Source organism: Rhea pennata, chromosome 3 (assembly GCF_028389875.1).
Source record: "Rhea pennata isolate bPtePen1 chromosome 3, bPtePen1.pri, whole genome shotgun sequence".
NCBI classification, from domain to species: domain Eukaryota; kingdom Metazoa; phylum Chordata; class Aves; order Rheiformes; family Rheidae; genus Rhea; species Rhea pennata.
In genome coordinates this window covers 78559206-78587169 of record NC_084665.1, presented here as the reverse complement: position 1 = coordinate 78587169, position 27964 = coordinate 78559206, and the positions used below count along the sequence as shown (strand labels likewise).

Below are 27964 nucleotides of genomic sequence, written 5' to 3'. Positions count from 1 at the left end.
CAATTATTTTTATTAATGACAGCACTGGTATGTTGCTCCCTCTCATGTTCTCATTTCCTCAATGCACATTTTCTTATACTCTCTCTATAACATTTCAAAGTACTAACTGAACGTTATTATTTCTCAAGCTCGACTGCTGCTCCCTCAACCTTCAAGCCACCTGTGCATTACACATATATGGGAGCTCTGTAGCCCAACAGGCTACATTTCCACTTACCTTCTTAATTTAGCATCACTGTGTCTTCCCCTTGTGGTGGAATTTGTGTTTTCCTTAGTAACTTCTTAATCCAACATCGCCCTCTAGTGGAAAATAGAGAATAAAGCAGAATAAAAGAAACCATCCCACAGCAATTACAATTATTCGAGAAGATGTGAAAACAATACAGATGTCTGCCCAGGCCTTGAGTTTTCCCTTTAATTGCTATATTTATCCCAAACGAATTAGAATTTATGAGACTGAAGTTTGTCTCAAGAAGTCGATTCGTTTGGGAAAGAATGCTAATGAATGGCACATGCTGTTTTTTCTCTATTTTTTGAAGAAACTGGCAAATGTGTTTAAATATAGGCAAAAGTCTATATTGAGACAATATATCTTTACAGCTTTGTTTTTGTGACACAAGATGAGTAAAATTCCTTATTGCAGAAAACTATTAATTTGTGCCTAGGTTCTAAAATCTATCATACAGCCCATCTGCTGGCTGCAATCCTAAGGATTGATAAAAATGTTTCAAATATAATTGTTCCTTTGTTATGTTGTAATTATGCCTCTGGAGTTCATTATGGCTGAGACAGATCGGTTGCCATCTGTCAGGCATGTCTATTCCACGTAGATTAGAAAGTGGGGATAAGAAGGAAATACTCGTGTATGGTCCATTTAACTTTTGTCTGGACACGCAAGGCCTTAGGAATGGGGCAGTGATAAAATGCCTCATGAGACCAGGCCATTTCTGAAACCTAATTAACATTCCCAGGGATTTCAGACTGAATAGTGAAAGCCATGGGAGGAAAGGACATTATGCTGGGTAGAGAAAGACAAGAAAAGATGTGCCTTGAATTGAGCTGTGGAGCTTAAGCAGGTGAAGCACAAACTGCTCTTGTGCTTCAAGGAGTGCTGACAGCTTTCTACAAGTGATGGCCAAGTCTTTCTTTAAGGGCCATTTCATCAGGATGGAAAATTGTTGAAATTTAATGACCTTCAACTGTTACCCCTCTCCCACGTGCAAGAGTTTCTCTGGCACTTCCAGGTGAAGAAGTAACAGCACAGACAGATTTAGAGTCAAAATGGAGTTTCACAAATTCCTTAGCTACCAGCTAAGCTGGAGTTGGAGCTAAAGAGTTAACACAAGTCACTGGTTTGCTTCAGATCCTGGAAAGGCTCTTAAGTGAGGAGCAGAAGCTCAGGGATGACTGATGAGATGTTGCCAGAGACTAACACAGGAGGGAGGGCAGCTGAAGAGCACAAGGATTCATCTCTGTAGCCTTCAGCTACCTCAAAGCCAAGGTTTGCATGTAAGCAAGCCAGCTTGCAGGCATCTCAGAGTTGTGAATCCCCTTTGGGGGTAGGTGTGTACTTGGCTCAGGGCACTATCATCAGGAAATGCCCATGTCAACCCTGATAAAGCCAACTCTGACATGGGACGTCATGTCGCTGGGGCCGTGCAGTGCTGCTCCTGGGCTAAGTAACACCGTGGAGGGTGGCCCAGGGCCTGGGGGACCTGATGCCTTGCTCAGAGCTCCACCGGACCAGTTTATTTCTGTGCTCTGTGACAGGCACTGCCTTATAGAGAAGCTAATGGAGGGACAAGCATCCATGCTTCCTTCTTTCTTTACTATGTAGATAGAAAATTGGACTCAGTATTTAATTTCTGGCTGTGACTGAGAGATTATGATATAAATGTATAAATTCACAAAAGATGACTAAAGCGTAGTACGTGGTTTCAAAAGTGATCTGACAAATGTGTGGAAGATATCACTTGAGGGCCATGAAACACTAAGCCACCGCTCAGCTGAGGAAGCGCCCCAGCCAGGAAGGGCTAGAAGTGGCCCTCTTCTGCTGGGCCACTTCAGGCAGCGTTTAGAAGTAAGTTAGAAGAAATCCCACCATCCTGCAGAGTGGAAATACACAACCAGAGCTCAAACGTGATTTGAGTTTCTCATGGTGCTACGAGCATACCATTGTCATTAGTAGAGTTTCTAGCTCCAGACTAAGCTGAACTGTTTGTTTGTGTTTCTTAGATGAAAATCAAGATTAAGAAAAAATAACTCTTCCTCTGGGTTTTTTCCACGCGTTTCCTTGTTCCGTGTTAGCTGAGGACAAAGCTGCAGCTCAGTAAACACTATGCCGAGACCACCGCCAAAAGAAGCAACTCTGCCCTCTCCTGTCGCTGGAAAGGTGAATTAATGGCGAGGGGGAGAGAGAAGCAAAATTAGCAGCTAGAGCTGAGAAGAAAAGGGCAAGACAGCTGAAAGCAGGGCTGGCTTAGGCTGATCCCGAGCAGATTAATCTGTGCTTTAATATGACGACATTCCTTTAGACAGCTGTCCCTCGCTAAGGATAACTGTCTTCATCGCCACTGAGAGTAGCAGGAGTTGGCAGCCTTTGCAAACGTGATAGCTATTCATGGGCTTTTTTTTTCACCCTGTCAAGCCCCACTGAGTGGGGGAAAAAAAAAGGAACTTGTTTATGAAAGAAAACACTTCAGAAGAGACCTCTGCTTCATTATTAGACTTTTATTTATCAGTTAATTTTAATCACATGAATTCTTGAAAGGTTTTGATTTGTTTTGTAATTGTACGGACAAAAGCCAGTCAAAAATGGATGCTAATTCTCTTAAATGAGTCATTTAAGATCTAATGAGCAGTTAATCCCTAACAGTCAGACATTCATCCTGTACTTTGACAGTAAGCTCTAATTCTGGGCAGTGAATATCTTCAGACACATCCAAGGGCTTGAACTGTGGAAAGTGGAAAGTTCAGCTCAGCCCTTACGTGGCAGTCAGAAGTTTGGCTTCATCATGAGAGATGAGTTCACTCACATCCCATTTCAGAAAAATTTGTCTTTATAGTGTTTAGCTTGACTTAAATGTTTTTTCTCTCTCTTATGTAACTGAAATTGGTGTTAAGATCCATGTTGGTTTGTCACTGGTTAATCATATCAGTCGTTGCAAGAAAAGGAGTTACAAGTTACATGTTACAAGTGCTGATGAGAAGCAGCCAGGAAAGGATACACGCCTAAGCCTGCCCTGAAAAATCCTCTTCCGCAGGAGACAGGCCATGTCAAAGCTGCTTTTGAGGTGGTACATGGGAAAAAAAAACAAAAAAATAAAGAGAGCAAGGTCTCAAAGGTTCAGGAAAAAAGTGATTTGCAAGCTGGCATGAGAAAAGATACACAAAACTATAGCTCATACAGGGCAACTTCCTCTCCCAGAAGCCTTGTGTTTCCTCCTGAAGTGTAACATTAGTGAATGCAGTGATCAGTCTCATAAACCTGCTCTTAAAATCATGCTTGTGTGGTCACTGCACGTGACAGTGACCTAACGTTTTTTGTAAGAGCTGACCTAGAGCACTGCAATGCAGCACTATGTGGGGTTTTCATTTCCCTGTAGATTGTATAGAAAATGATAAAAGTTTGTTAGCAAGATGGCAGGAACAAGGGCAATATTAGATTAGATTTAGTACAGTAGTAGAAAATTAGTTTTGCTGAATCTGAATCTAGTTCATCCAATACAATTTAGATGCAGATGAACAAATGGCACATTTATATCATTTATATTATACTTCAGCAATATGATTCCTGCTATATGGACATTTATTATCTCTCATCCTTCTCAGCACAAACCTAGGAGAAATCACTGAGGCAAGAGCAATACTAGACGGAGGAGACAGGCAGCTGTGCTAATGGTTGGATCAACCCATCACACCTTCTTAGAGTGCCACCTGTAAGCCGGGTGAGATACCACCAGGCGCCTGCAATGGCGCTAGCTGTTAGCTTAGGTTTCTTCCATCCAGAGGTCCAAAGATGCTACTAGGGGATGCAGTATTAGCTTATCATTAATGGAAAAGAAACCTCTGAAGTTCAAAGCTTGGCCCTCGATGAGGAGTCTTGCAGGGCGGCAATGCACTCCCCTACCAAATGGGCAGTCTCTTTGGCTGTGCCCCTGTGCATCGAAAAGCCACCTGACCCGTGGCCATAGTTGTGGACCACCAGGAGCTTTGCTCCTCCTTGGCTCAAGACCTCTCTCTCCAGTCTCACGCACGCTCGGGATGGCCTCAGGCCCACCTTCACCTTTATATCCCGAGCTTGCTGAAGTGAGGGCTCAAGGGAACAGCATCTGTCAAAGATATCTTTGGTAGAGCTGGGATCAGGGGAGAGGCTCCAGTTTTCCCTTTCCCTGGTTCCCCCTAGGGTTACACTGTGTATCCCTGGGTAGATGTAAGTTAAGCCATCCCCATCCCGGATAAAGTTTTTCACCCAAGGAGCATGAACCTCGAGTACTTGGCCCCTGACAGGAAACAGCTTCTGGTCCCCCACGAGCTGGTGGGCACCAATGCCCGCACAGTTGACAACGATGTTATATTCGCTGTGCAGCTCCCATAAGTTTGTGACTTTCCTGGTATACATCTGGACACCTTTTGCTTTCAACCTGGAAAAAGACAAAACAAAATAAAACACCCTGAAGTGAGGCTGAAATGAAACCCCTAAACCCTCATGTAATTGTTATGCACATCAAGTAAGTGAGATTGTCTTTAACATACAGATCAAAAACAAGCAACAGATGGGACAAAAAGCAAAGGAAGTGGTATGGGGCTTCTGTTTGTGGTTTGTCTGATTTGACCTGATCAAAAATATTTTTTAGTGTGAGCAGGAAGATACAGCAAGTTGATAGCTATTACAGAGAAGGGTCTGACATAAGATCCTAGATACATATTCAGACAGATCCTCGTGGTCTCATTGATTCATTTCTATAACGATTCCAAACTTTAGCAGCCCCAGCAAGCTGAAAATGTCACTGCTCATGCTGTTCGTGATAGCACTATTGTACACCCCTTTTAATGTTCGTGTTGCATACTGTCACGTTCATTCCCTTGACACCAGGGGAGCCACTCAGCAGTACTCGGGTACTAAACTCAGTCACCTCATGCCATGTCAGATGCCCTGGAGTCTCAGGGATGTCCCCTGTAAGGCTGGGCAGGTATGGCATAGGACCCACAGGAGACCTGGGCCTTCGGGAACAGCGGCTGGGAGCCATACAGCGTAGTACAGAGCATTAAACACCTATCTCCGAGCACCAGAACCACTTCACAGGCATCAGCCAGGCCAGCGGGCAGCCTGACTGTCTCAGGCAGAGCTTGCATTTCTAAAACTATTCCTGTAAGGTCTTTTTTCCTTCTGTGTTTACTTTTGTGCACCTCCCTGCGTACCCTTCTGCAACAATAATAAGGGATTGCTCTGCAGTTAAGGGGGCCTCCCTTGCAAATGGAGGGGGCTGCAGGGCCTGGCAGGAGTTAGAAAGGAAAGAAGTATGAGGAGAGCAAGGAGAGCGAGACCCCGTTCCCAGAGCCATTGCACCGAGCAGCATTTGCTTCTGTTCACACTATTTGGAAATGGAGATCTGCTGCAGGATGGGCAACATAGTTCTGGACAAGTTCAGTTCACAGACCACCATCTCAAGCAAAACTCACGCCTTCCCAAGGTTCATCTCTGGGCTAAATTTCAAGCTAAACTCCACCCAGAACTTGCCTGAAGCTTGAACTCCTTCCTGGTGGAGAAACATTTCCCTGGCCCCAGGGAAATGCTCTGTCCGAGTGAGGTGAAGGCACCATGCACTGCCAGCCACACCAAGTGCTTGGCATCTTTGGCAGGAGTTTTGGCATGAGCAAATCAGGAGACAGGCCACTGATCCAGGCACTAAGTGAGAAATCTTGTCCCTTGCAATACTCTGGCAGCTGGCAAAGTGATCGGTCCAAATATAAGTTGGTAGTTTCCTCCAAAGCAATGAATGAGCCAAGGATCAGCTCAGTGCTTCAGGACCCGGATTTGGGTGCAGCAGGACACAGACTGGCTGGGAAGAACTGGGGAGGTCCCATGCAACAGCTCTGCCTGGACAAACTGCTGGGGATCTCACAAGCATTGTATTTAGGACTCTGCCATTATGCCACCAAAAATACAGCAATATTAAAAGCTGCTGAAAACTCCTGAATTCAGACAAGCAAGCAGGAAAAGGTTCCTATTTTTGAACCAGCAAAGTGAACACAAAAACAGTTTTCCTTGTCAACTGCGAAGAGAACGGTCCATAAATACTGCTCAGATCACTGGGGTTTTAAGAATTAGTTACATGATTGCTATGCTCTCTTTTCTAATCACCAGAGAGAAGAGAAAGAAAAGAAGCTTGATCATCTTATTAGACTACATCCTCTGAGAAATAAGGAGGCTATAACAGGAATAAGGAGGGAGCAGAAATCACATGACAGATACCAAATGGATTTAATAATTTAGTTGTGCTTCAGTGGAAATTTCCCATGGGGTGAGCAACGAAACATGACAGAACATGTGTTCGGAGGAGACAGAGCAGCCGTCACGTGGCCTTGGTGGCACTGGCGTGCTCCCAATTGGGCGGGTTGTAAGAACAAGCAACATTTTTTCACAATTTGCATTGAGATGAAAGATATCCTAGATTAGCTGGCAATTTGTACCGTGATGAAGGTACATGGCTTGTTACTTAACCTCAATTCAGCTTGCAGCTCATCACTTTCTCCCAAGCCAAGACAACTGTTTGCTCATTTTAAGGGTACTAAGTGGACTAAATGTACACTCCAGGTGCCAGAACCTTTTTAGATCTGCATCCTGTGACTGACTCCCCTGTGGTTCTTTGAAATCCATGTAATTTGGGGAAAGCTTGTCTTGCCAACACGTATAACCTTCCTGTCAATCCAGGCATGACTTCTAAAGCTGCGATTCCCCTGAGTGTATCACCCGTTCTGCGCAGGAAAATGTTTCCAGAAGGTTTGTTACAAGACGATGTTATCTAAGCTTTTTTTACCTGCCCGGATTAAAAATGACTGAGGTTGTTGACCAAATTTGAGATGAATTGGACCAACCAATTCTTAAATCCAAAGTCCTGGCAAATTAGACATCTTCCCAGATATCCACATTCCCCTCAGGAACTAGAGGTATCTTGAAGAGTGGAGGAATATATCTGGGAAGTCTGGCAAGTGAGGAGAGCCCATGTGCTCCCCTCGGATGTGGCAGGTTCCCAACATATCTTAAAAGTTCAGCTGGCCTGTGGCTCCCTGTGGCTGTATTAATGCTGTGCTCAGAGGTATTCCCAATTTAAAGCCCCATGGTATAACCAGAGTGATAGAAAGTTGTCATTACGAAAATGGGGCCTTTAAAAGTTTGGAAAGATTGGGTATTTATTGCTAGTGCTCTCCTCTAAGAATCACCTTGCTGCAATTTCCCCAGTGAAAAAGAGTCCTTTTCCAGATGAGTTCAAACTTATGATTCCCAACCTCTTATGAGTCCTCAGCTTCCCACAGTCCCTTCGGTTGGATGTCGCTCTGCACCCTCAGCCTGCAGCAAAACCAACCTTTTCTCCAGCCACAGTAGGTAGGGTGGGCAGTTGCATTTCAGCGTCGTAAAGGCCTGACCACACACGTGCTGTGGGAATTTCTGGAGTTCGGCTTCGGACATAGGTCGAAATCCCAGGACGACGTCAGACCAGAACGGTAACTCTTCCTTGGGAGTGCTCTTAAACACCTGCCAGCTGAAAGGACATGGATAAAAAGCAGCAGAACTTAGTTATGATTGCTCTACCATGTCACGTCACTGCGACCTTAGCTGAAAAATAAGAGTTCAGGAATCCGTTCCCATTGATCAGTGCAGCTCACCAGTGTTAATAGCAAAGGGAAAGCATTGCTGCCTGCAACTGTAATAAACGCCTCTGCAAACAGGCAGAGGGGCTGTCACAGTCGAGCTGGAGGGCTAGATATTGGGATAAATAATGTGGAGAGAGGCTCAGAGTCTAGACTGAAATTTGCCAAATGTCAAGAACTGAAGAAAATAATATGCTCACAAAAGGCTTACTATGTGGCCTATGCAATACGGGGGATGGAGGGACAGGGACTATTTCTAATATAGTCTCTGTCCTCTTGTGTCTCCATGACCACTCTCAGTTGGGACACAAACTCCTCCAGGGGCAGGAATGATGTCTGTCAAAATCGTCCTCCTGCTATCCACTTGCTCTCCAGCTCCCTGGAGCAAACCTGGGGAGATGCTCAGGAGTGCAATTACAGCAGCCCTGGCTCCTGAGGGCTCTGCACTTTGGACAGGAGGAGGTTTATGTCTAGATTCCATTGGCTCCAGAGAGGCTCTCACAAGGCTCATCAGCAAAAGAAATCCCCTCTAGCTTAATAGCTTTTCTCCATATGGTCTTAAACCCACATTTCTTTCCAGCTCCTCACACAGCAGTCTCCCAGCAATTATAAAAGCATGAAGTCCCCTCACCTAATGCAGTGTGCCCACCACTGCTGTGGCCTCCCCAGCTGGACCTTTTTGCAGGGCCACCCTCTGTGTAGGGTCACACCGTTTCTGGGTGCTCATAAAGCTACACAGTGTCCAGCCTCAGCACTCTCAACAGGCAGATTTCTGTGTACATATTAGGCAGCATGAAACACCCATGCATACACTGATCGCATCTGTACACCTAGCTGCTAGAGCTGGAGGATCCTGCAGTCCCAACCCTATGCAGACCGCCCTGCTGCAAGCAATTGATGGATGACAGTACGGAAAACATCAGTTATAAAAAGATACTTGTGGCAAGCAGGCCAGCTGAGAGTGTTCCTCTCTGTACCCCTATGGATGAATCTTGCTTGAAAATATATCCTACCTGAGCAGCTGCACTACAGCTTTTGGGGAGTACGGCCAGGTTCCCCACTCTGCATGGGGAATGCAGCTGGTCTCCAGCAGGGTATTGGCGCTGTGTGCTGCAGCGCGTGGCACACGGGCACCAGGCAGCCTCGGAGGGCTGCTCTTACCCGGACACGAGGTGAATGCCAGCCTCTGACGCCTCTGCCGAATTGCTGATGGCAAACAGGTAGGTGAACGTCTCTTTGAACCGCTGCTTCTGCACGTGGATTGGTATGTCTGCACGGAAATAAGACCAAAAGTGTCAAGAGGAAAGATGCAGAGGAGGACAAGATACGAGGCAGCAGCAGAGCGAAGGGACAGGCGGGAGCGCAAGGAAGGGTGCTTTTCTCCCCGGAGAAACGCTGTGCGTTGGTGCTGCGCTGTGCGCGCAGGGGACACGCGAGGTGAGCCACATCCGGGCGCGTGGAGGCAGTGCACGCAGGGCGCTGGCAGCGGGGTCCGCGCGGGCAGCAGAGCCCAAGGGGGAGGCAGCTCCCAGGTCTGGCTTCCCGCAGCGCAGGGGGCGAGGGGGAGGCACAAAGCAGCGCATATTTTTATGAGTGATTGCAGGAACAGAGGCGTAAGCAAAGCCATTTCGGGGGCCCCACAGCCCCTGGGGCAGTGGGTGGACAAACAGCCGGAGCCCCTGCTCAGTCCTGTTTTATTTGTTGCCATAGAGCAGGGCAACGACTGTCAGACTGCCAGTTTGGGGGTTGGTTTGGGGAGGGCTGGGTTTTTTTGCACCTGGGGTGGTGTGAGGGATGAGCATCCCCGCTGCCACATCACTCGTCGTGCTGGGGGTGAAGCGCTCTGCAACGACAGCGAGGGAGCAGGTGGGGAAGGTCTCCACGATGCACAGCGCCGTGGACAGCCCGACGACTCCTGCGCCGACCACGGCCACCTTGGGGGCTGCCATCACCGGAGAAGGGAGCTGCAGCGCAGCGGCGCCTGCAAAGGCACAGAAATAGCATATCCCGTGTTGGCAATAACGGGCTACAAAAGCAGCCGAAGGATGCCGCAGGGCTGGATCCAGCGAGCAGCCGCGTGGGGCGCGCTGGCGGAGGACGTGCTCATATATGCCATGGAAAATGCAGATTTTATAAACCTGCCTGGGCAGCAGGACTAAATGCTGCACGAAGAGAATGGAGACTGCGGTAAAAAAAAAACATGACTGATTTTGAAAAGTTTTTGAAGTTCAGGAGCTGCTACCCCCTGTCCTTAGCATGGGGACCAAAAGGCAGTAGGGAGATTTATCTGTATAGCACTGGTGTTCAAGCTGGAGTAATGTGGAGCCCAAGGGACTGAGGCACCCATCAAGTTTTCTGCAGCATCCAGGGCAAATGTGCTGTTTGGAGCTCTGGGAAAACTGGCCTTTTGCCACCGAGAGAAAAAATGTTGTTCGAACATTGGCATCTCTAGCAACGAGGTGAGACACTGCCCGGACAGTGGAAGCAAATCCCAAGGAGGCAAATTGGTTCCCCGAAGCAGCAGGTCCAACACATATTGTGGGGAAAAAAAAAATCGTTTTTCTTAGCGTGCATCTTAATTCCCCTGCTGCACATTGCTCTCTGTTTTGAACCTGCAGACTTGCTGGTCTAGGAAACAGGGATTTTTACCATTAACTGCAATGAGTTTCCTAAGGTGCAGCCGGACTGTTTCTACTCCCACGTCCACAAACTGCCTGGGCCCTGATCCCTTGGCTGGGGTAAAGCAAGGCAAGAGAAGCCACCTGCACCCTGGGGGATTTTGTGGCCCTGCTGACCTGAGGCCTCCAGGAGCCGGCCGGGTCGCTGCCCGGGAGCATGCTGAGCATGTGCGTTTGCCCCCCCTCCACCTTGCAATATAGGCAGTTTTGTGGCCTGGAGCAGCTCTGCTTCACTTCTCGGCATCGTTACCTTTTAATTATTGCTCCGGGAGGAGCAAGGTTTGGAGGGGGGATTGCTTAGCTGGGCCAAATTTCTGAGCTTGGCACCTGCCCCAGCGAGTGGTGTCCAGCTCCCAGTCAATACTTACCCGGTGCAGCTCCTGGAGAGGGGCCGGCGCGCGCGCATGGCTGCTGCCAGCCCACAGGTTTAACACGGGCAAAGGCTCGAAGCAGAACGAAACCGTGCAACATGATCCCCCCCTGCGAGCTTCCCGAAGGCAGGATTTAAATGGGTCCGAAAGGGGCTGCAGAACCCATAGGTGATAAATCCTTCTGTGCCTTTGAAATGTGGGCGTCTAGGTGCACTTGCTGGCTCAGGCACTCCTTCAGGGTTTACTGCCAAAAGCTGAGAGCATATGTAGGGGGAAAAACAGCCTTGATAACATGATGTTCCTGCTACGCAGGAAGGGAGAGAGGACAAGGCACTGTTGCCTGTCATTGCATTGCAGCTGAGCGTTGTTACAGTCCCTGTTCTCCCTCCCACAGCAATGCTTACGAGTCTTCCTGTTAATTATTATATCTTCTGCAAGGCAGCTATGAAAGTGCCCACACAGCAGTGAAAAGGGAAACTTGCACAGGGTGAGGATGAACCCTGCACCAGAATCCTGGACCTGCATTGCTGCCCAGGCAGAAACCCAGGCTGGAAAAACACCGATTCGAACGTCAGCTTCATCTCTCAGCTCGGCCGCTGCCCCAGAGCCCCCTAGACCCGGCGCTGCTTGAACCAACTGCAAAATGGATTTCTACGGAATGGCGATGTTGTTCCCATTTCGCAGGGCATGAGTTGTTTATACTTCTCTACTATATTCTCCAGAATATTTTGCACTATTTTTTTTTTATTTAAAGACAGAGCAAGAAAAAAAGTAAATAAAAATGAGGGAAGATTTAATTCAGAAATTGCTTTGGTTAAAAAAAATAGGTTCTGAAAAGAGTGTCTCATAGCATGTTAATTAACAAACCTTTTCGTTCACCGCTGGCAGCTGTAGTGGAAATTGTATGCCGCTCTCTGCGTGCCCACCAAGTGCTTTCGCGGCCTCGGAGCAATCCAGGGATGAACCCAGTCCTGCTTCGTCAGCCGCCCCCGGGATATCCGTGATGGACACGCCATTCACTTGCCAAAGACCTGGGCTCGGTTGTCCCTCACCTCTCTCATCTGACACTCGGCCCACGAGGGAGGCTGAATTTCTTCGCTTGGACCTTGCTCCGGAGACAGCCCCGGCCACCCAGACCTCACGACTGAAAAGCTAACAAGCTGCTTTTCCTAGCGCTTACTGCCCTACCGGAGTCAATCAAGAGTTAATCCGCTAATACGCCAAAAGTTGGTCCAAAACAGAGGCTAAAGGCCACCCAGCTTATACGAGTGAACCCAGTCTGTGTTTTACAAAACTAACAGCGTGGCAGCGGGAGCGAGAGCCACCCGCGCCTGTGTGCCTGGCAGCACCGGCTGTCCCGGCAGGGGCTGTGACCCTGCCTGCGGGGGCACACGAGGACAGGCTATTTCCAGCCCGCCTGGCATGCCAGCTCAGTCCTAGCCGCCACTTCTCACCCCCTCAGACTGGCTTGTGCTGAGGGTTTTGCAAAAATTGGCATGAAAAAGCAAACCCAGTTGCAATAACCTGGGTTTTGGGGGGAGGAAGGGTGAGCTGGTGCCATTTAGCTCTTTGCCCAGAGCGGGGCTTTGCCATGCTGATGCCTCTTCCTCGCGGGACGAAGGCAAACATGCCATCTTCCCCGAGCAAGGGGCGCCTGTGGGAAGCTGTCCAAGACCGTCCTCAGCCTTCCTGCCGGGCGCACGTAGGCTCCCAGCATCGCACGTGTGAGCCGCTTGCATGGGAGAGCCCCAGGCTACCGGGGAGGCCGGGGAGCACCCCCGCTTCCCCACATCCTGCGCCGAGCAGAGGGGCGCTGCACCGAGATACTCCCAACGGAATGAAAAGCAGGGGGAGAGAAGGGAAATACCTGGCGAGGGAAAGACGCCTGGAAGCGTTGCTGTCCCCGGGGCAGCGCGCGGCGGCCGAGCGGCGCAGGGAGGGAGCGCTGCCGGCGGGGAGGAGCGCGGGGCTGCCCGGCACCAGCCCCTGGCCACCCGCCTTCGCTCCCCGCCGCTAATGAAGGAGCTGCGTGCAGCCGGGCAAAGGCCGCTGCCGCTGGCGTGTCGCCGGGAGGGCTGTCCTGGGAGGGCAGCTCTGCCCTGCCTTGCCCACCGCTAGTTCTTTTCCTTGGCTTTTTTCTCCATGCATTTAAAAGGAGACAGGCAGTTGTCCCACGCACGGTGCAATTTCTTTTTATCTCACTCACAAGCAATTAATTATGTTCCTAACATTCCTGAAGTTGCACTGGGGTCGCTGTAATACTTGAGTAATCGTGCTAGTAATCAGGATCTTAATAGCGCAGCGTATCTGCAGGCCTGTTTCCAGTCATCCCAGTTGGATGACGAACAAGTCCCTCTGCTCGACCAAGTTGCAAAGGACTAATGAGCCCGGCCAGCCAGGCCAGTTTTGATTACCCTTCTTCATCAGAAAGCACAAGTTTGTCAAAAATAAAGCTGCTTGCAGGATCTCTGGGATTTTTATGAGACTGTAAACCAAGGGTTTTCAGAAAGCTCCAGGGCACAATTTCCCCATGGGAAGAGCTCACATCCTCACTGGTAATAACTGGTCTGGCTGGGGACTCAGGGGTGCACATTCACATTTGCCAAAATTTTGAAGACCATAATTTTATTGGTTTGAGCCATACTTTGTCACGGGAAATGGCAGCTCCATGTCTTAGAGATGAGATGAGATGATGTTGCACTAACCTGGCACATGCGACCCACCTCCAGAACTGACGTTTCCTTTTCACCACATTATGGCTAATAATCACCTGCCGTAGACCTTGAACAGGCGCAGGAGGACTCGCGTGTCTGGAAGCCATTCTGCTCCAGCCCTGTCGAACAGCATTTGCCAGGAATCTGCCAAATATGCCTTTTTTTTCTTTTCATAACCATTTAAATGAAGAGCAGGCAGCTCCCCCGACAGTGTCTGTGCACGCGACAGCAGGCAGGACTAGCGGCACACCGACCGTCTGCCCAATACCTGGTGAATTATTCTCGCTTCACAAAAGCTTACACGTGTCCACAGCTCAAGCCTACAAGAAGAGCATAAACCCTGCAAAAGCAACAACTCAGCAGACTTTCATATGAACATCCAAGAACTATTACAAGATAAGGAATCCAATGTCTACAAACTTCTTTCCAGTTTGGAACATTTAAACATATAAAATGTATTTAACTCTTCAAAGAATCTGTGTTCTTAAATGGAAAAGCTGAAGCACGTGCTATTACAGATATACTAATCGCTGACCTTTTCAGATGCATAGTTCCTGTTTTTTTTTTTTTTTTTCCCTATCACAGTGAAACGAACAAGGAATAATTCTGCCAAAGTAACTGTATAGCAGGTTTTGAGAAGGTAAGAAAACAGAGACTTGGATAAGATAGAGAAGGAGGCAGAAGGAATGGCGAAGATTTGCTTGTTTTGAAATGAAAAAAACTGATGGGAAGCTTGATGTATTTAGGGTGAAATGCACCTATTTTATGTCATTGCAGGATGTCTGTAATTTTGGAGAGGAACCTTTCAGATATGGAAATCTCTCCTCTCTCATATATAAACAGTCATCATGCCAGCTAAGATTAAAACTGCCTGATGTCTTTCATTCTGATATTCTATTTCTAGTTGCTTATAACTTAGCCAAACTTGAAGGATTTGGATTGAAATCCTCTATGTCACATGTTTAGGCAAGGTCAAAAGTCTGGGGGAATTCCCAGTGCACGGTTTCCTGAGGAGGAGGCCCAGGAAACACAAGCTGATTTGGCAATGCAATACCAACTCTTGCAGCCATTTCACTGAGAAACTCTTGCTCTTCCATGTGCTAAAACCTTTTGGAGTGCACCGTGTCTTGCTGAAGTTCCCATACCTAATGTACACCAGAATTAAGGATGAAGAGTTTTGTCTTCCCTTTCTGTACTTCTGTGTTTTTCCATCACAAATGTTTATCTATGCAGACAACTATGAAGAGAAGCAATTCCAATTCTTCAGCGCTATCATTGATTTTCTTATCTCAGTTCTTTACTAAAATGACCAGCACAATACAGTGCATCTTTGGTCTAACTCCCACAGCCCTAGCCGTGATTAACAGAAGCTATTCTGTACCGAGACCTTCAAGACATGTTTTTGCTATAAATGTCAGCACTTTCTCATAAAAGATGGGAAAAGCACAGGAGGACATATGTAATAAGCTCCAAATAATAGCCAAACTGCTTAAGACCTCCAGGATGTTTGTGAATGTATTATTCCATGTATTGTGCAGAAAATGTAGTTTTGAATTAACAGATAATTGGCTAAATAGGACCCCAAGTGCAATGTTCACTCTATTTATATTTCAAGAATGCCTCTGTCAGGCTGTGTGATAGTGGCTATTATATCTTTTGACTAAGTGCAACTCATGGATTGGTCATGCAGGAAGAGATAGGCAGGCTTCTGGCATAGATCAAACGCAGCACTGACAACACTTGGAGCTGTTTCCGAACGACGACCAGCAGTGGCAGAGCATCTCAGCACACCACTAAACCCAGCCAGAGCAGTGCTTCAGAAAGGCTCTCTCTTAGCTTAGGACTCCCTTTTCTTTCTGTACACTTTTGAAAAGAGCAATAGCAATAACTGGAGTTGACCTAAATGAACAAAATGGTACAAGCCTGTTCATGATCTTATGAATGCAGTGGATCCCTTCCCCATCACTTCTTCTTTAACCAGTTCCAAGCTCAAGTCAAGCATCACTGTCCATGGCAAGTTATCCTTTCAGCAGACAGGCTGCACTGCTCCTCATTTTACTGTTTTCTCATGATATTTATTGACTCCTGGGGTAATTTTCTCAATATAGAGAAAGACACTGGCAAAATGGATGGGTCTATTGAAAAGCCTTGTTAAAATATTTACTCAGAGGTTGCCCATTTGATTCTTTTGCTATGATAATGATTGATTCAGTCAAAACTGCTCTTCATTCTCATTATTGGCAATGAGATCTTGGGGAGAATCTGCATCCAAATTGCCCCTTGATGCTAAGATTTTTTTTTTTTTATTCCTATGCAAGTGAGTTCTTCTACGCATGAAATATTAAGAGGCAACATTAATAACTCGATGCCTGTGAATCCATGGTTGGATTGTCCTTACATGCAACAAACACCTGAGCATTACCCAAGCCTGAATGTTAGACAGGAATGCAGAGGAAAGTGCAGGTATTTCTCATTACTTCTGACTAATCATAATCCTTGTACATTTAAAATAAAAAGCTAGTAATGTCTTTGAAGGAGCTGCTTTGGTGTGCACATCTCTGTGCAATCAATCATATTAATGCATCAATCATATTAAGAAAAGGGCGTGAGATTTTTTTAGGCTTGTTTTTTTCTCAACTTGATCACACTCAGTGCTCTTGAAGTCAGTATCAGAGATGATTCAAATTTCTCACTTTTAGCAAACAAATATTTGAATTTCAGTGAGCTGTTCTTAATTTTTTTCATCTTCTACATTCTATTTCTCATAACAAAATCTTTCACTATGGTTACCTTCAGAGTTGAACCTAAAGCACCTCACAAGGATGAATAAAGCAGTAATAACATAATAACGAAGTATAATAAAGTAATAATGAAGCCATGTGACTGATATAACTTGATCAAAAAATTAAGATTAATATGTGTGGAAAATAGTGCAACTTGCATTAATTTGAAATATACAGGAAATAGAAAATAAATAGGTGCCTGAGAGGGTGTAAGAGGAGAAAGCCCAAAGAACAGAGCTACAGGTTGTCACAATTCTCATTTTCGTTGCATTATTTGCCAACTCCAGTTCCTGCATGAACAAGTTACAGTCAGTGTTCACATCCACTGAACACCAAGTGCATACAAGTTTCATTGGTTTGTCATTCTTATAGTTACCTGCTCCTCTCTCTGTGATCAACTCATTCCCATCCTACAATATCCACAGCTATTTTTGTCACTACTGACTTTGTCCCAAGGACATCTGCCCCAGCCAGTTTATAGGAAGGAATATTGGCAAAAAAAGAATCAAGTTCTTCCTGCAACTGATATGCAAAACATGTCACATTTTTAATGCACATTATGTCACAGCCATCACCTAACACATTATCCAAATCTTGATTTATGCCTGGAAACAAAAACAGGGAAAGAACACATGTACGATACTCGCCTGCTCAAAGCATGTAAAAGGCATCAGGCGCACTGCCCTGCAGAAAGAGGCGCCACATGGGATGCCGCAGTGCCTGCCCGGCCCTACAAGTGAGCATATACTAAACGGAGACTTGATGACTGTAGGAGTTCATTAAATTAAGGAGTAACAATTAAATAATTGCATGTAAGAAAAACACAACATTAAAAAAATTCCATTATTAACTTATATTGTATTAAATCCACATATTCTGGACAGACAAACCCCTTCCAGAGACTACATGCCTCCCCTACAGGTTACCAAAATCCACATTTCACTTGGTACAGAAGCTTGCACAAGATATTTAGGTAGATGTGCTCTAACTTTTCTTCGCGAGAGATGCAGCACAGCAGCCACTGCTTCACTGCATTCACTACAACTTTTCTTAATAACACAAACTTGTTCTTTTATCTATGCTCATAATCATTTTTTAAAATGTGCGTTTACTTTCCCTCCTATGAATCTGTGGCGGGATTTAGATGAGCACGTTGAAGTTACGTTTGAACAAGGGCATAGGGTGAACCCAGACCCTCCCTTTCGCGGCCACCAGCGCCTTGCATTTTGTAAGCACACAGGCCTTGCGTGCTGCAGAGTGCAGCTCTAAGCATCTGCATGTTAAGCGTCGGTAGCAATAAGCTGTGAAAGATCCAGGAGGACGCCAGGGCATCTTCCAGCCCTTTCAGCCTCGGACTGGCCATCTCCGCAGAGAACAGAACCCCTCAGCCCGCAGGCACAGCGGGATGTCCCTTGTCAGACATCCAGGGTACCGCCTGCTGCATTCGGCACCGGGCATGCAGTGTGCATAGCTGTTTTTAAACACAGTTGATGAAACTACAGGCATTTAAACAAAGAAATTAAAGTCAGACATTAAAGTAGAAAGTATGCCATTTAGCATAGTTTTAAAACAGTATATTCAAAATATCAAACACATTTACTTACTGTTTTTTCTTTAGTTAGCATTAAAGTAATAATAATTGCTCTCATTCCTATTATTTAACCCAGAAAGTAGGCGCATGACAAACGACAAGTCTGTCTAATAAAATACGATCTCGATTTAGGACAAAACATTTGCCATTACAGCAATAATATAATAATAACCGGCAATTAAGGCAGACCAGAATTCAAATCCAGTATCTTATCAAACCATTATATATGTCCAGAGTTTTTTTCAGCCTAAGAAATTTGCACTGAGATAGAGATGACAAATACAAACATACAAAAATTTAAAGACTCAAATAAGAAACTATGAAAAAGAATTCTTTTTAATGAGCAAAGAAGGGAAAATATGTTCCAGAGGAATAGAAGCATTTTTTTTTTACAAACTCAGTGCCCTCTTTAAAGAGGATTCAGACAATTTAGGAATACGTGAAAGAAAGAAATCAACTCACCCTTTCTACGGTACATTTATAATGTAGTACTAGTGTTAAACACATTCTTGTCAGCATGGAAAAACCAAGCGAACATAAATGCTACAGACACATATACATATGGTATTTCCTTTTTACAGTAATAAGCTTCTTCAGCTATAAGAACAGGGTACCCCAGAACATCCTCAAAGCTATTCATGCATTAAATCACAAAAGGTGTACCTGTAGGACAATAAACATTTTATTTCCAGGAATAAAAGAGACATCATTGATTCAGAGAAAATCCAAGTCTCATTTGAATCAAAGACCAAATACCAACTGACTTCAGTGACAGGAGAATCAAGTTTAAAGGGTTAAAAGCCAACAGGCTACATTTTGTGTCAGAATTATCGTTAAAAAATTGTAGCCTGTAAGGATTGCTCAAGTATCCTTGCATATTTAGGGCTTTGCTTTTTTGCTTTTTTTTCTTTACCTTACCTGTCCTGATTACAGAAGACTTGGTCTCAATTCACTCAAATCAAAGTAATAGATAATATACATTGACTGTTCACAGAAGGATAATCCCAAAAACAAATTTTCTGCACTCAGATAAGGAAGCTGAGAAATTAATTTTAATTTTTCTTTAGTACCTTGTTAGAAGTGTACTGTCCCCAGCACAAAAGACAAAGGTGTTTTAGATAGGACCATATGCTAAAAAAGGAGGTGTATCAGTGTGAAATAACCCCAGAAAATGCAGTTACTTGGAGTTTTGTGGGGGAAGGTGGTTGCAATGTCAGACAGTCAGAACTTTTGCAAAGCAACTTTCCTTTGCAGCACTGCTGAGCCCTTGTTAAAGGCAGGGAGGGCATGCAGGGTTTGGAAGCAGATGCTGCAGATAAGGACAGCTGCTGTGCCCTGGGGAATGGAGGGGAAAAGTAGTGGAAGAATACTAGGTCTGCTCTTCAGCAAAATAAAAAGCCATAGCATGTGAGTAATTCCATCTTTAGTCATCAAAGTATGTATTCAAGCACTCCTCTGAATAATGATGGGATTACTCACATGGTTAAGGTTAAGCACATGCTTTTGCTGAATTAATATATCTGGACAGAAGCCATTGTATTCTAACGCAGTTCTCTTCTGAGGTTTTCTCTGTCAATATTGGAACACCCACATAACTCGGGGGAAAATAACGATCCCATTCAGCTTTACATGGACTTATCACATAGAAACTGCCTAAATTTAAACTTGTTGATTTTTGTTTGACTTTGAAACTCGCTAGACTTCACATATGATATGATCTTGTCCTAAGTCCAAGACCAAAATGCTACTTGGTACTCCAGGACTGTGTAGTGGTTGAAGAAAAAATCTTTATTTTCTTTTTCAAACAGATATAGACCAAATTCTGGTTTTAGATGTCACTGAAACTAATATGAGTGTGCAGACATAACAGAAAAAGCATGAACAATGACTTACACAGCATAAAGAATATTTAGCTACAGTAATTTAGATGTCTTATTTAAGAGTATATTGCCAAGAAGTAAAAAAGGGAAGACTTGTTTTGATGAGGTCTTACCAGCTAGCTTGAGAGGAGGTGTCTAGGACAAGAAAAATTACTATTTCAATCTGAGGATGACAGAGTTCACGCAGGTCAGGCAACGGAGGGCTCCCTCAACCCAGACATACACAAGCTTCCTGGGCTGCCTGCCTCAACTCAAGGAAGACAGAGATGAGGATGTGGGAGAGGAAGAAACACCGAGGTCTGGAGGTACACCAAAAAAGGAGAGCTGGGACAAGAAGCCATAAAAGCAGCAGTCAGAGTAATGCATTCAGCGCTGTACTCGTTTCCTGTGGTCCACAGTCATCAGACACAATCGCTGCACCAGCAGGTAAGCGTTGATGCACACCCGAGGTGTGACAACAGTGGGATGCCCACACGCGCACTGGGACTAAAACTACCTCTGTCGATCAGTTTCTTCCAGCTGCCATATTTTCAATTTCTAATTTTGCATCTGATTTTGTGTAGTATGCGGAAAAAATTGAGCTACGTAGAGCCGGCCTATGCTAAAAATGGTGTATAGGTACCATGTCTACCAATCCACCTCTGTGTAGAGAGCCTGAGTAAGATCTACGTGCCACTTACTCTATTTCACGAAGGACTCGGCAGGGCTAGGCCTTGTTGCAGGCATTTGGCAAAGCTGCTGGTGTAACTCTTAAAAAGTTCTGAAGAATCTTATGCTAGATCTGAGCTGAAATAAGTGAGAAGAGTGCACTGAAATAACGGTCTGGAATGAATACGATTTTCAAAGGCATCAGGTGTTACCTAAACTAAAAAGAATTTACTAAGACAGCAACAGATCTAGTAAATAATTTTTTCTAAACTGCGAAGAAAAATACGTTTGCCATTCAACAGAATGAATAGTATACAAACTATCTGCACATTCTGCAAATGTAATATTATTATTTCAGTCAGAGTCTGTTCCACAGAATACTTTTCTTTGCTAGCAATGGCAGCTTTTCCAGTAGCAAATTTGAAAAACAAATGGAATAGATTAGTTTAACTCTGAAATTACTGATATGACTTGATGCAATGCTAAGTCTTCTCTGTTAAATTATATGTTTCATTTTACCATGGTCTGAAGTCTGAATCCTGTAACTGTCAATTGCAATAGGACAAGGATGGACAGGGCATTTTGTGGTGAGTTTACAAATGTAATTGCAAAGAATCTGAAGCAAAGAATTGGCATATTTTTGTACATAAGTATAATCAGGTATCTTTCAAAATTTAGAGTAGTCATTCCAACTGGTCACAGCAAGTCAGATAGGTTTTCTAAACTCTGAGGAAGTTCTTCTGAGAGAGGATCTAGAAATCCCATCAAAATTTCTGCAGTACCTGAGTCACATGGAGAAGGTTTTGTGTACTTCCTCTATTGGAAAGAAAAGACTGGATACAAATTAAAAGGCACAGATATTATAGTGAGGTCACATTCCTGAATAAAATGACCTTAAGAATTATATAATGATTAAAATCAGGAATAGCCATTTTGCTGTTGCTTTATTTCTCAGTGCTGGCTGTTTCTTGACCAAACATCTCTATCTTTTCTGGAAGAGTCTTCCCTGAACAGCTTTTCTTGTTTCTTCCCATTTCTGTGGCTTCCACCAAAGTATTAGTCAATGGTTTTCCAAGAGTTTCTGGAAGCATTATTGTTAATATTCCACTCAGAAGAGCCATGATTCCGACAAGCAACTAGAAGAAATAAACAGTAGCCGTAAGGGTAGAAATGTCTTTCAAGTCATGTAAATCTTGCTTGAGAGTGCACTTAAAATAAAGAGCAGGAAGCTGTAATGCAAAGCAAAGATCTTAAGCCTTAAATGTTGACTGTATAAAAGATCTGCTTCTGTGGGTATAGAAGAAAGCTTACACAGAAAAGTTAATGAAGAACAAGTGAAGTGTTTTGTTCCACATGGGATCAATACAGTGCAGGGAGGAAGAACTCTGAGAAAATAGAATACATATACCTTCATTTGGTATTCCTCTTATCAGGTATGTATTTAAGAACTGGTTTCAGGATTGCATACATTCATTTTGCATGCACTTTCATAGAGCTAAAACCTCCTCGCCATGCATAACCTCTGCTCACTCTCTAGCTCCTGAAGCTATTCCCAAGGTATCCAGGTGCCTGTTTCTCCCGTACAGTCACACTCAATATGGAACCTAGCCCTGGAACTAAAAAGGTAGCTGAGTGCTCATCCCTGCTCAGGGCGGTACTTCCGCACATACTGAATTCAGCTCTTAATAGACTTTCTTGAACCGCAGTCAAAGATCTGACAACAGTGCAGGCATCTACTGACGTATGCATTGTGATCGTGTCTTAGATTCATCCATAGTGTACACACTACTGTAATTGCAACTTAATTCAGTGTGAGTGGTGCAAAGATTGAGATTGTTTAGGGTAGATACTAGAGCATACACATGTTCCAGAAATATCTTTTCTTATCCTTTATTTCTGTGCCTTGTTTAGTAAGAACATTTCACACTTTACTCCTTCAAAATACGGAACAAACATTAAACTCCAACTTTCTTCCATTGCTAGACTCTAAATGACCTAAATCTATTTTGATACTAATGTTTACATAAAATACAACATGCCTGGGCTGTGTTTTTTCCTGTTTTACAACTGTGTACTGTGATACTATATTTTCCTTACTTTGTCCTAAGCTGGTTCTAAGGTCTGCCTCATTTGTCTAATTCTTTCTTTCCGAGCGTGAGAGAACATCTGGAATTACTACACCTAGGTCTCTCATATAGAGCTGGAGACAAAGACCAGCCACCTATCATCTGCTTGTAAGTGAGGCTCACTTAAGTCAAAAAGAAGCTTTAAAATTGGAATTCTCCATAGTAACCCTGAACAGAGCTTTTTCATGTAAATGTACTATGCTGCCTTTGCTTCCTCCTGAGTTAAGATGCTAGCTTGACTCAAGCAGTTTTTTGAGAAGCAGACTTACATACACTTTTCTTTTTGAACTTTGAATATAGATGATGACAAAATAAAAAATTAAGCAAAATACTGTTGAATACTGCAAACTATAGTAAAAATAAAACAGTCATGCTCCTATCATAAGAAATTACCCCCCCCCCAAAAAAAAAAAAAAAAAAAAAAAAAAAAAAAAAAAACAGCAATAGGACCAGTGGAATAGTACTGAGTGATAAACTGAGTGAAACCCTTGCAGACATATATTTATGGTAGAAAGGGTATATAAAAATATTTCAGAGACAGTCAGCTCTCACCTCTGAGTGGCAAAATTCTTCTCTACTACTGAAACATGATTTTTCTGCCATGGTAAGACAGGCTGAATAGTAATATGGCAGCTATTCCTCAGTAACTCTCTTTTATACATACCGTTTAGGCTGTCATAAGTTCATATTCGAGGACACTGAAGGCTACTAAAAGATACTGAAGCTCACACATTACTAATTTCCTTGGTTAGCCATACATTTGTTGTATATGAGAACAAGGTCACTACTGATGTCCAGCAGAACAAGGTAAATCAATAGTATGTGCTCCGAGTGTGTGTGTCTTCTCTGTTCCAGTTAGTCTTTAAGACACTTTGCATTCTTCTCAGGTTTTGCTTCCTCACGAAGCTACCCCTTATTCCTCTGCTAACTGTCCCTGTTCTGTAAGCGTAGTCATCACCATCCTCCCTGCCTTTTAATCTCAGCTCTCTTTATTCCATCACCATGTGCTGATTTCCTTTTTCAGTGTGAAAAAGCTGCTGCACCCAAACTGCTAATTTATTGCGTCTCCCTGACTCTACAAAGCATTTTCCTACAAAAAGAGAGACTATGAAAGAAATTAAGTCACCATATTAATGAAAGGACTTTTCAAATGTCACCTAAATTTCAGGGCAGAACACTCACCTATCAGTGGAGTTACTCACATTTAGTCAAGTAAGTCTTTTGCAGGGTTATCTTGGCATTCTTCTTCATGAGGTATCTGACATAGTTTAGCCCTTTGCTTGTTCTTAACAAATGTGTATATTGTGTATGCATGCAATATTTTACATATAACTCAGCATCAGAAAATGCTCTTCTTAAGTAATCCATTGATGTATTTTTATGGATTAAAGGGTATTCTGTAAGTTACTTAATTAAGTTTAAGCTCTGTTAAATTTAATGGGACAGGAGTACATGCTTAAATTTATTGCTTTTTCAGTGTTGTAATTTAAATTTGACTTTCTGGAAGGTCAAACTCTCAAAGTATTTCCAACATTCCCATAAAGCCAGCAATTTCTAACAGCTACCATAAATAACTTCAAACATAGATTTATCACTATCTTTTTTGTGTCTTCCTCCCCTACCTGAAGCAGCAGATATAATTTCACACTGGTCTACAGGCCATGATTAAATACTCCATCTCTAGATGGAGAACAAGGATAATTTGCAATAAATATCCTTCAAAAATACTTTTTACTTCAAAGAACCAAAGATTCTTCTGTTCTGCTGATCAAATATATTTATATCCAAACCTGATAGCTCAAAACCAACTTAAAAATGTGATCAAATTTACAAAATTCATACTTTAACAAAAGAAGATTAAGTTTTGTCCTGAAAATTTAGTAGTGTTAGACACACGATTTGCACTTAGTTAACTTTATGGACCTTGATGGAGCTATTTTTTTTATTTGTACTTTATAGTTTATCTGCAAGAGAAATCAAGTCTGTTAAAGGGCTAATGTAACATAATGCTTAACAGCTGAGAAACAGAAATAGATTATATGTAGAGCATTTGTTTTACTCTAAGTTTTCTAGAAAGTTGTCAAATGAACAACATATTTGGCAAGTTATTCCAGATTTATATGCATTCAGCAGGATATCTTGCATTACTTGCAGGTGGCAGAGCTATAAGTGAGGTAGACTGTCAACCAAATAGCAGTATTAACTGTTTGATAATGTGTGGTGTATACAATAGATAAAAATGAGGTGTATCAGTTTACTTAAAAATATAATCCATTTCATTTCACTTTAATTCCAGAACACTTACATTAGCTGAGATTTGGCATGCTATGCTCCAGCTGAAGACACTTCTATTTAAAAAACTGAAAAATGCTTTGTAATAGGAGCTAATAATGAAAACATATTGACAGTTAACTGCTGTACAACTCCACAGATACTCTGAATACCTTTTATACACTAAGTTGTTCATATTTGAAATAGTTTCTCTCATTTATACTATCATTTTCACTGCTCTCCTGAATGTTTCAACATTTCCCATCTGTGGTTTGACTGCAGCACTTCTGCACGGATAAACCTTATCTCAGCTAGTAAAGGCAAAGCACTGACATGAGAATGTGCCCCCAGGATCACCCTGTTGTGCAAATTTTGATTTCTATGCCTTTTGTTCTGGGCTGATATCTTGGTTTGTGTAGAGCTATTATTAAGAAAGAAAACATTTTGTGGTCTGCTTCCTCCTGTTAAGCTTCATCCCAAACAGCTGGAAGCAATTAATTTAAATAACGAACCAAGTTCCCAAGAATTCTCTCAAACCAATATCTGGCATTTATAATTGAAGATTTTACAGTTGCAAAATCAATGGACACAATGCCAGTTCTGTAGGAAATTCAATGTGGTGGACAAAATTAGAGTAAGAATCTAGGTCAAGGACTCATCCCATTATGATTTTACCTTCTGACATATATTATCTATATATAACATTGATTTGCCAGTCACAGTGAATTCTAAGGGTTTTGGAAGAACTGAAACCATTTTTAAATGGTTAATAAGCTCATTCTCTACTTAAATCCTTAGTATAAATTTGTAATTACTTATGTTTCTGCATATAAGGGCATAAATTACCCTTCAGAAGAAAAAAATGATGGAATAGCTGCAGGATTTCTAAGTAGTAAATGTCTCATAGCAGGAACATAATGAAGAAATATGTTTTGTTTGAGAGCAGGAAATAATTAAAATAATTTGTATAAAATGGATTTAAAGAACTACATAATAGAGAGGAAACGCCCAAACTCCACAAAGAAATAGTCTCACCTGTCTTTTCCTGGGGCAAGTGGAGCTACAAGATAAGGACCTAATGGTAGCATGACCTGGAATTACCTACAAATTGGATGTGCTTAATGAATCCAAGGGGTTCTGTTGCTTGTCAGAGTCCCCATTAAATTCATCAACGTATCATTTTCTTCTCTTTTATCTCCTTCAGTGGTTATACATCAACTGTCGATACTGTTGACTCCTAAGCACTTCCGCTATCTTACCACTTGCTTGTTTCCAGCCTAATACTTTTTAGCCTTCCACAGGGCAGAATGTTCTGGCCACAGGTAACTGACTTTCATGAAATATTATATATGACTACCTTTTTCTTCCTGGACTTCACTTTGGTTCATGTAAAAGAAAAATGCAAAAAAGGTGCTTTGGGACAGCTTAGAAGACCAAATTTAATAAATATATGAAATTCTTGATCTTTTGGAAGGCTATTCCAAAGATGCAATGTCTGGTGGAAAAGATTAAGGAATAATATTAAGAAAAGCCTAGGAGCTATCCATCCTGAATTCCAAGAATGGAAAAAATACCCTTTGACAAAAGAGTGAACTATCAGCATGGCCCAGAACTGCTATGCCTGCTGAGTAAGTACAGAGTGAGTTATGTCATAGATGTTACATGATTCATAAAGTATGTTTTTGTAGAAAAGACACTAGGATTCAATGCATAACTATGTTTCTGTCTTCAATCATAATAACTTCTGAGAAGATTTTAGTGACTCAAAATATCTCTTTTGCTTATCTGCATATTCTTAACAATATGAAGTTACTAAATTTTGAGACTTAAAATTTAGAACAAGAACAGTTTGTTCAATTTGCTTTTCAATGTAAAGGTTCTTGAACATTCAGTTCTTAAAAAAATAAGCGATACACACTCCTTTTTCAAAACCAGAAATACTCGCCATTGAAATAAACACTTACAAGTGGCATGAAAATCCAGACACTTCTCAGATATACACAGAAAGGAGCGACCACACTTCCTACACGGCACATCATGCTCCCGCTTCCAACAGCAAGTGATCTGTGGATAAAACGAAGACTTTAATAAGAATTCTGGTAAATATAGCAAACAGTTAGAAATGCATAGAAACCTGTAACACCAGCAAGATGATATGTGTCTATATGCAATTATACTAGAAGATACTGCTACACAATGTAAATATCTGCTGGACTGAAACTTAGCTGCTCCCATAATTAAGATTAAGTACAATCACTGTTCAAGATAGATCACAGGTTGAACAATCAGGAGTGTTAAGAAAGGCCTAAGTAACATTTAAGAAAGTATTAAGCGTTCTTCTGGTTCCTCAGTGAAAGCAATCAATGCACACTGAAATGAAAAATGAAAAAACATGTATTTTACAGCCAAATATTAGGCAGCTCTGCAGCAACATAGAAACTCATCCCATTCCAAGACTTTTGGACCACTGCCATTAATGTCAAGAGGAGCTGGATCTGGCCCAAGAACATAACCCAAGAAAGGAAATAAGAGCAGAACAATGAAAATGTATGGCTGGCAAAAGCTCTTACCTTACAATTGTTGGATACAGTTCTGCCGTGTAGAGATAAATAAGGCCAAATGCCACACCTATTGAAAATTTTCCAGCCATATTTGCTAAGATAATTAATATATTGAAATCCTAATGAAAGAGAGCACAAAAAAAATCAGAAAATGTCACTGTTTCAAACCTAATTTACATCCTTCAAAAGCTGTGTCACTTTTTTAAACAATAAGTAATATTTATTGGGTTTTTCTAAACAGTCTTAATAAGTAACTAGCGCCCATATGACTTTTACAGGTCTTGGTTCATTCAAGCCCTCAGAACATTTTACCTGTGACTCCTACAATGACAGTGTGAAATCTCTAGTGAAAATACAGAAATCGATCTTAGACTGACAGCTATATTTTAAAGATGGTGTTTAATCAGCAACATGATTTAGAAAGAACAATTGCATTCACAGACCTCAGATTCCATAAAATTAAATTTCT

The 27964-nt window shown here is 42.9% G+C and overlaps 2 protein-coding genes across 4 annotated transcripts in view; both read right to left on the bottom strand.

The window, feature by feature from the left end:
- Positions 1-253: 253 nt before the first annotated feature.
- Positions 254-12924, bottom strand: DDO (D-aspartate oxidase). Of its 3 annotated transcripts, XM_062570966.1 has the most exons (6): positions 12789-12924; positions 9650-9853; positions 9034-9142; positions 7587-7763; positions 4487-4643; positions 254-300 (listed from the first exon to the last, which is right to left on the bottom strand). In XM_062570966.1, the coding sequence occupies exons 2-6, from the start codon at positions 9819-9821 to the stop codon at positions 283-285; spliced, it is 633 nt and encodes a 210-aa protein (XP_062426950.1). In that variant the 5' UTR covers positions 9822-9853; positions 12789-12924; the 3' UTR covers positions 254-282. The 3 variants fall into 3 exon arrangements, with proteins under 3 accessions (XP_062426950.1, XP_062426948.1, XP_062426949.1); XM_062570964.1 differs by lacking the exon at positions 254-300 and having other exon boundaries at positions 2721-4643; XM_062570965.1 differs by lacking the exons at positions 254-300; positions 12789-12924 and adding an exon at positions 11789-12010 and having other exon boundaries at positions 2721-4643.
- Positions 12925-21481: 8557 nt separating this feature from the next.
- SLC22A16 (solute carrier family 22 member 16) overlaps positions 21482-27964 on the bottom strand; it is a 35307-nt gene continuing 28824 nt past the window's right edge. The window contains exons 6-8 of the mRNA XM_062573073.1: positions 27505-27614; positions 26899-26998; positions 21482-21673 (exon numbers count right to left, since the gene is read on the bottom strand). Of these exons, the coding sequence (XP_062429057.1) occupies positions 21482-21673; positions 26899-26998; positions 27505-27614 (402 nt within the window). The remainder of the gene's footprint in view (positions 21674-26898; positions 26999-27504; positions 27615-27964) is intronic.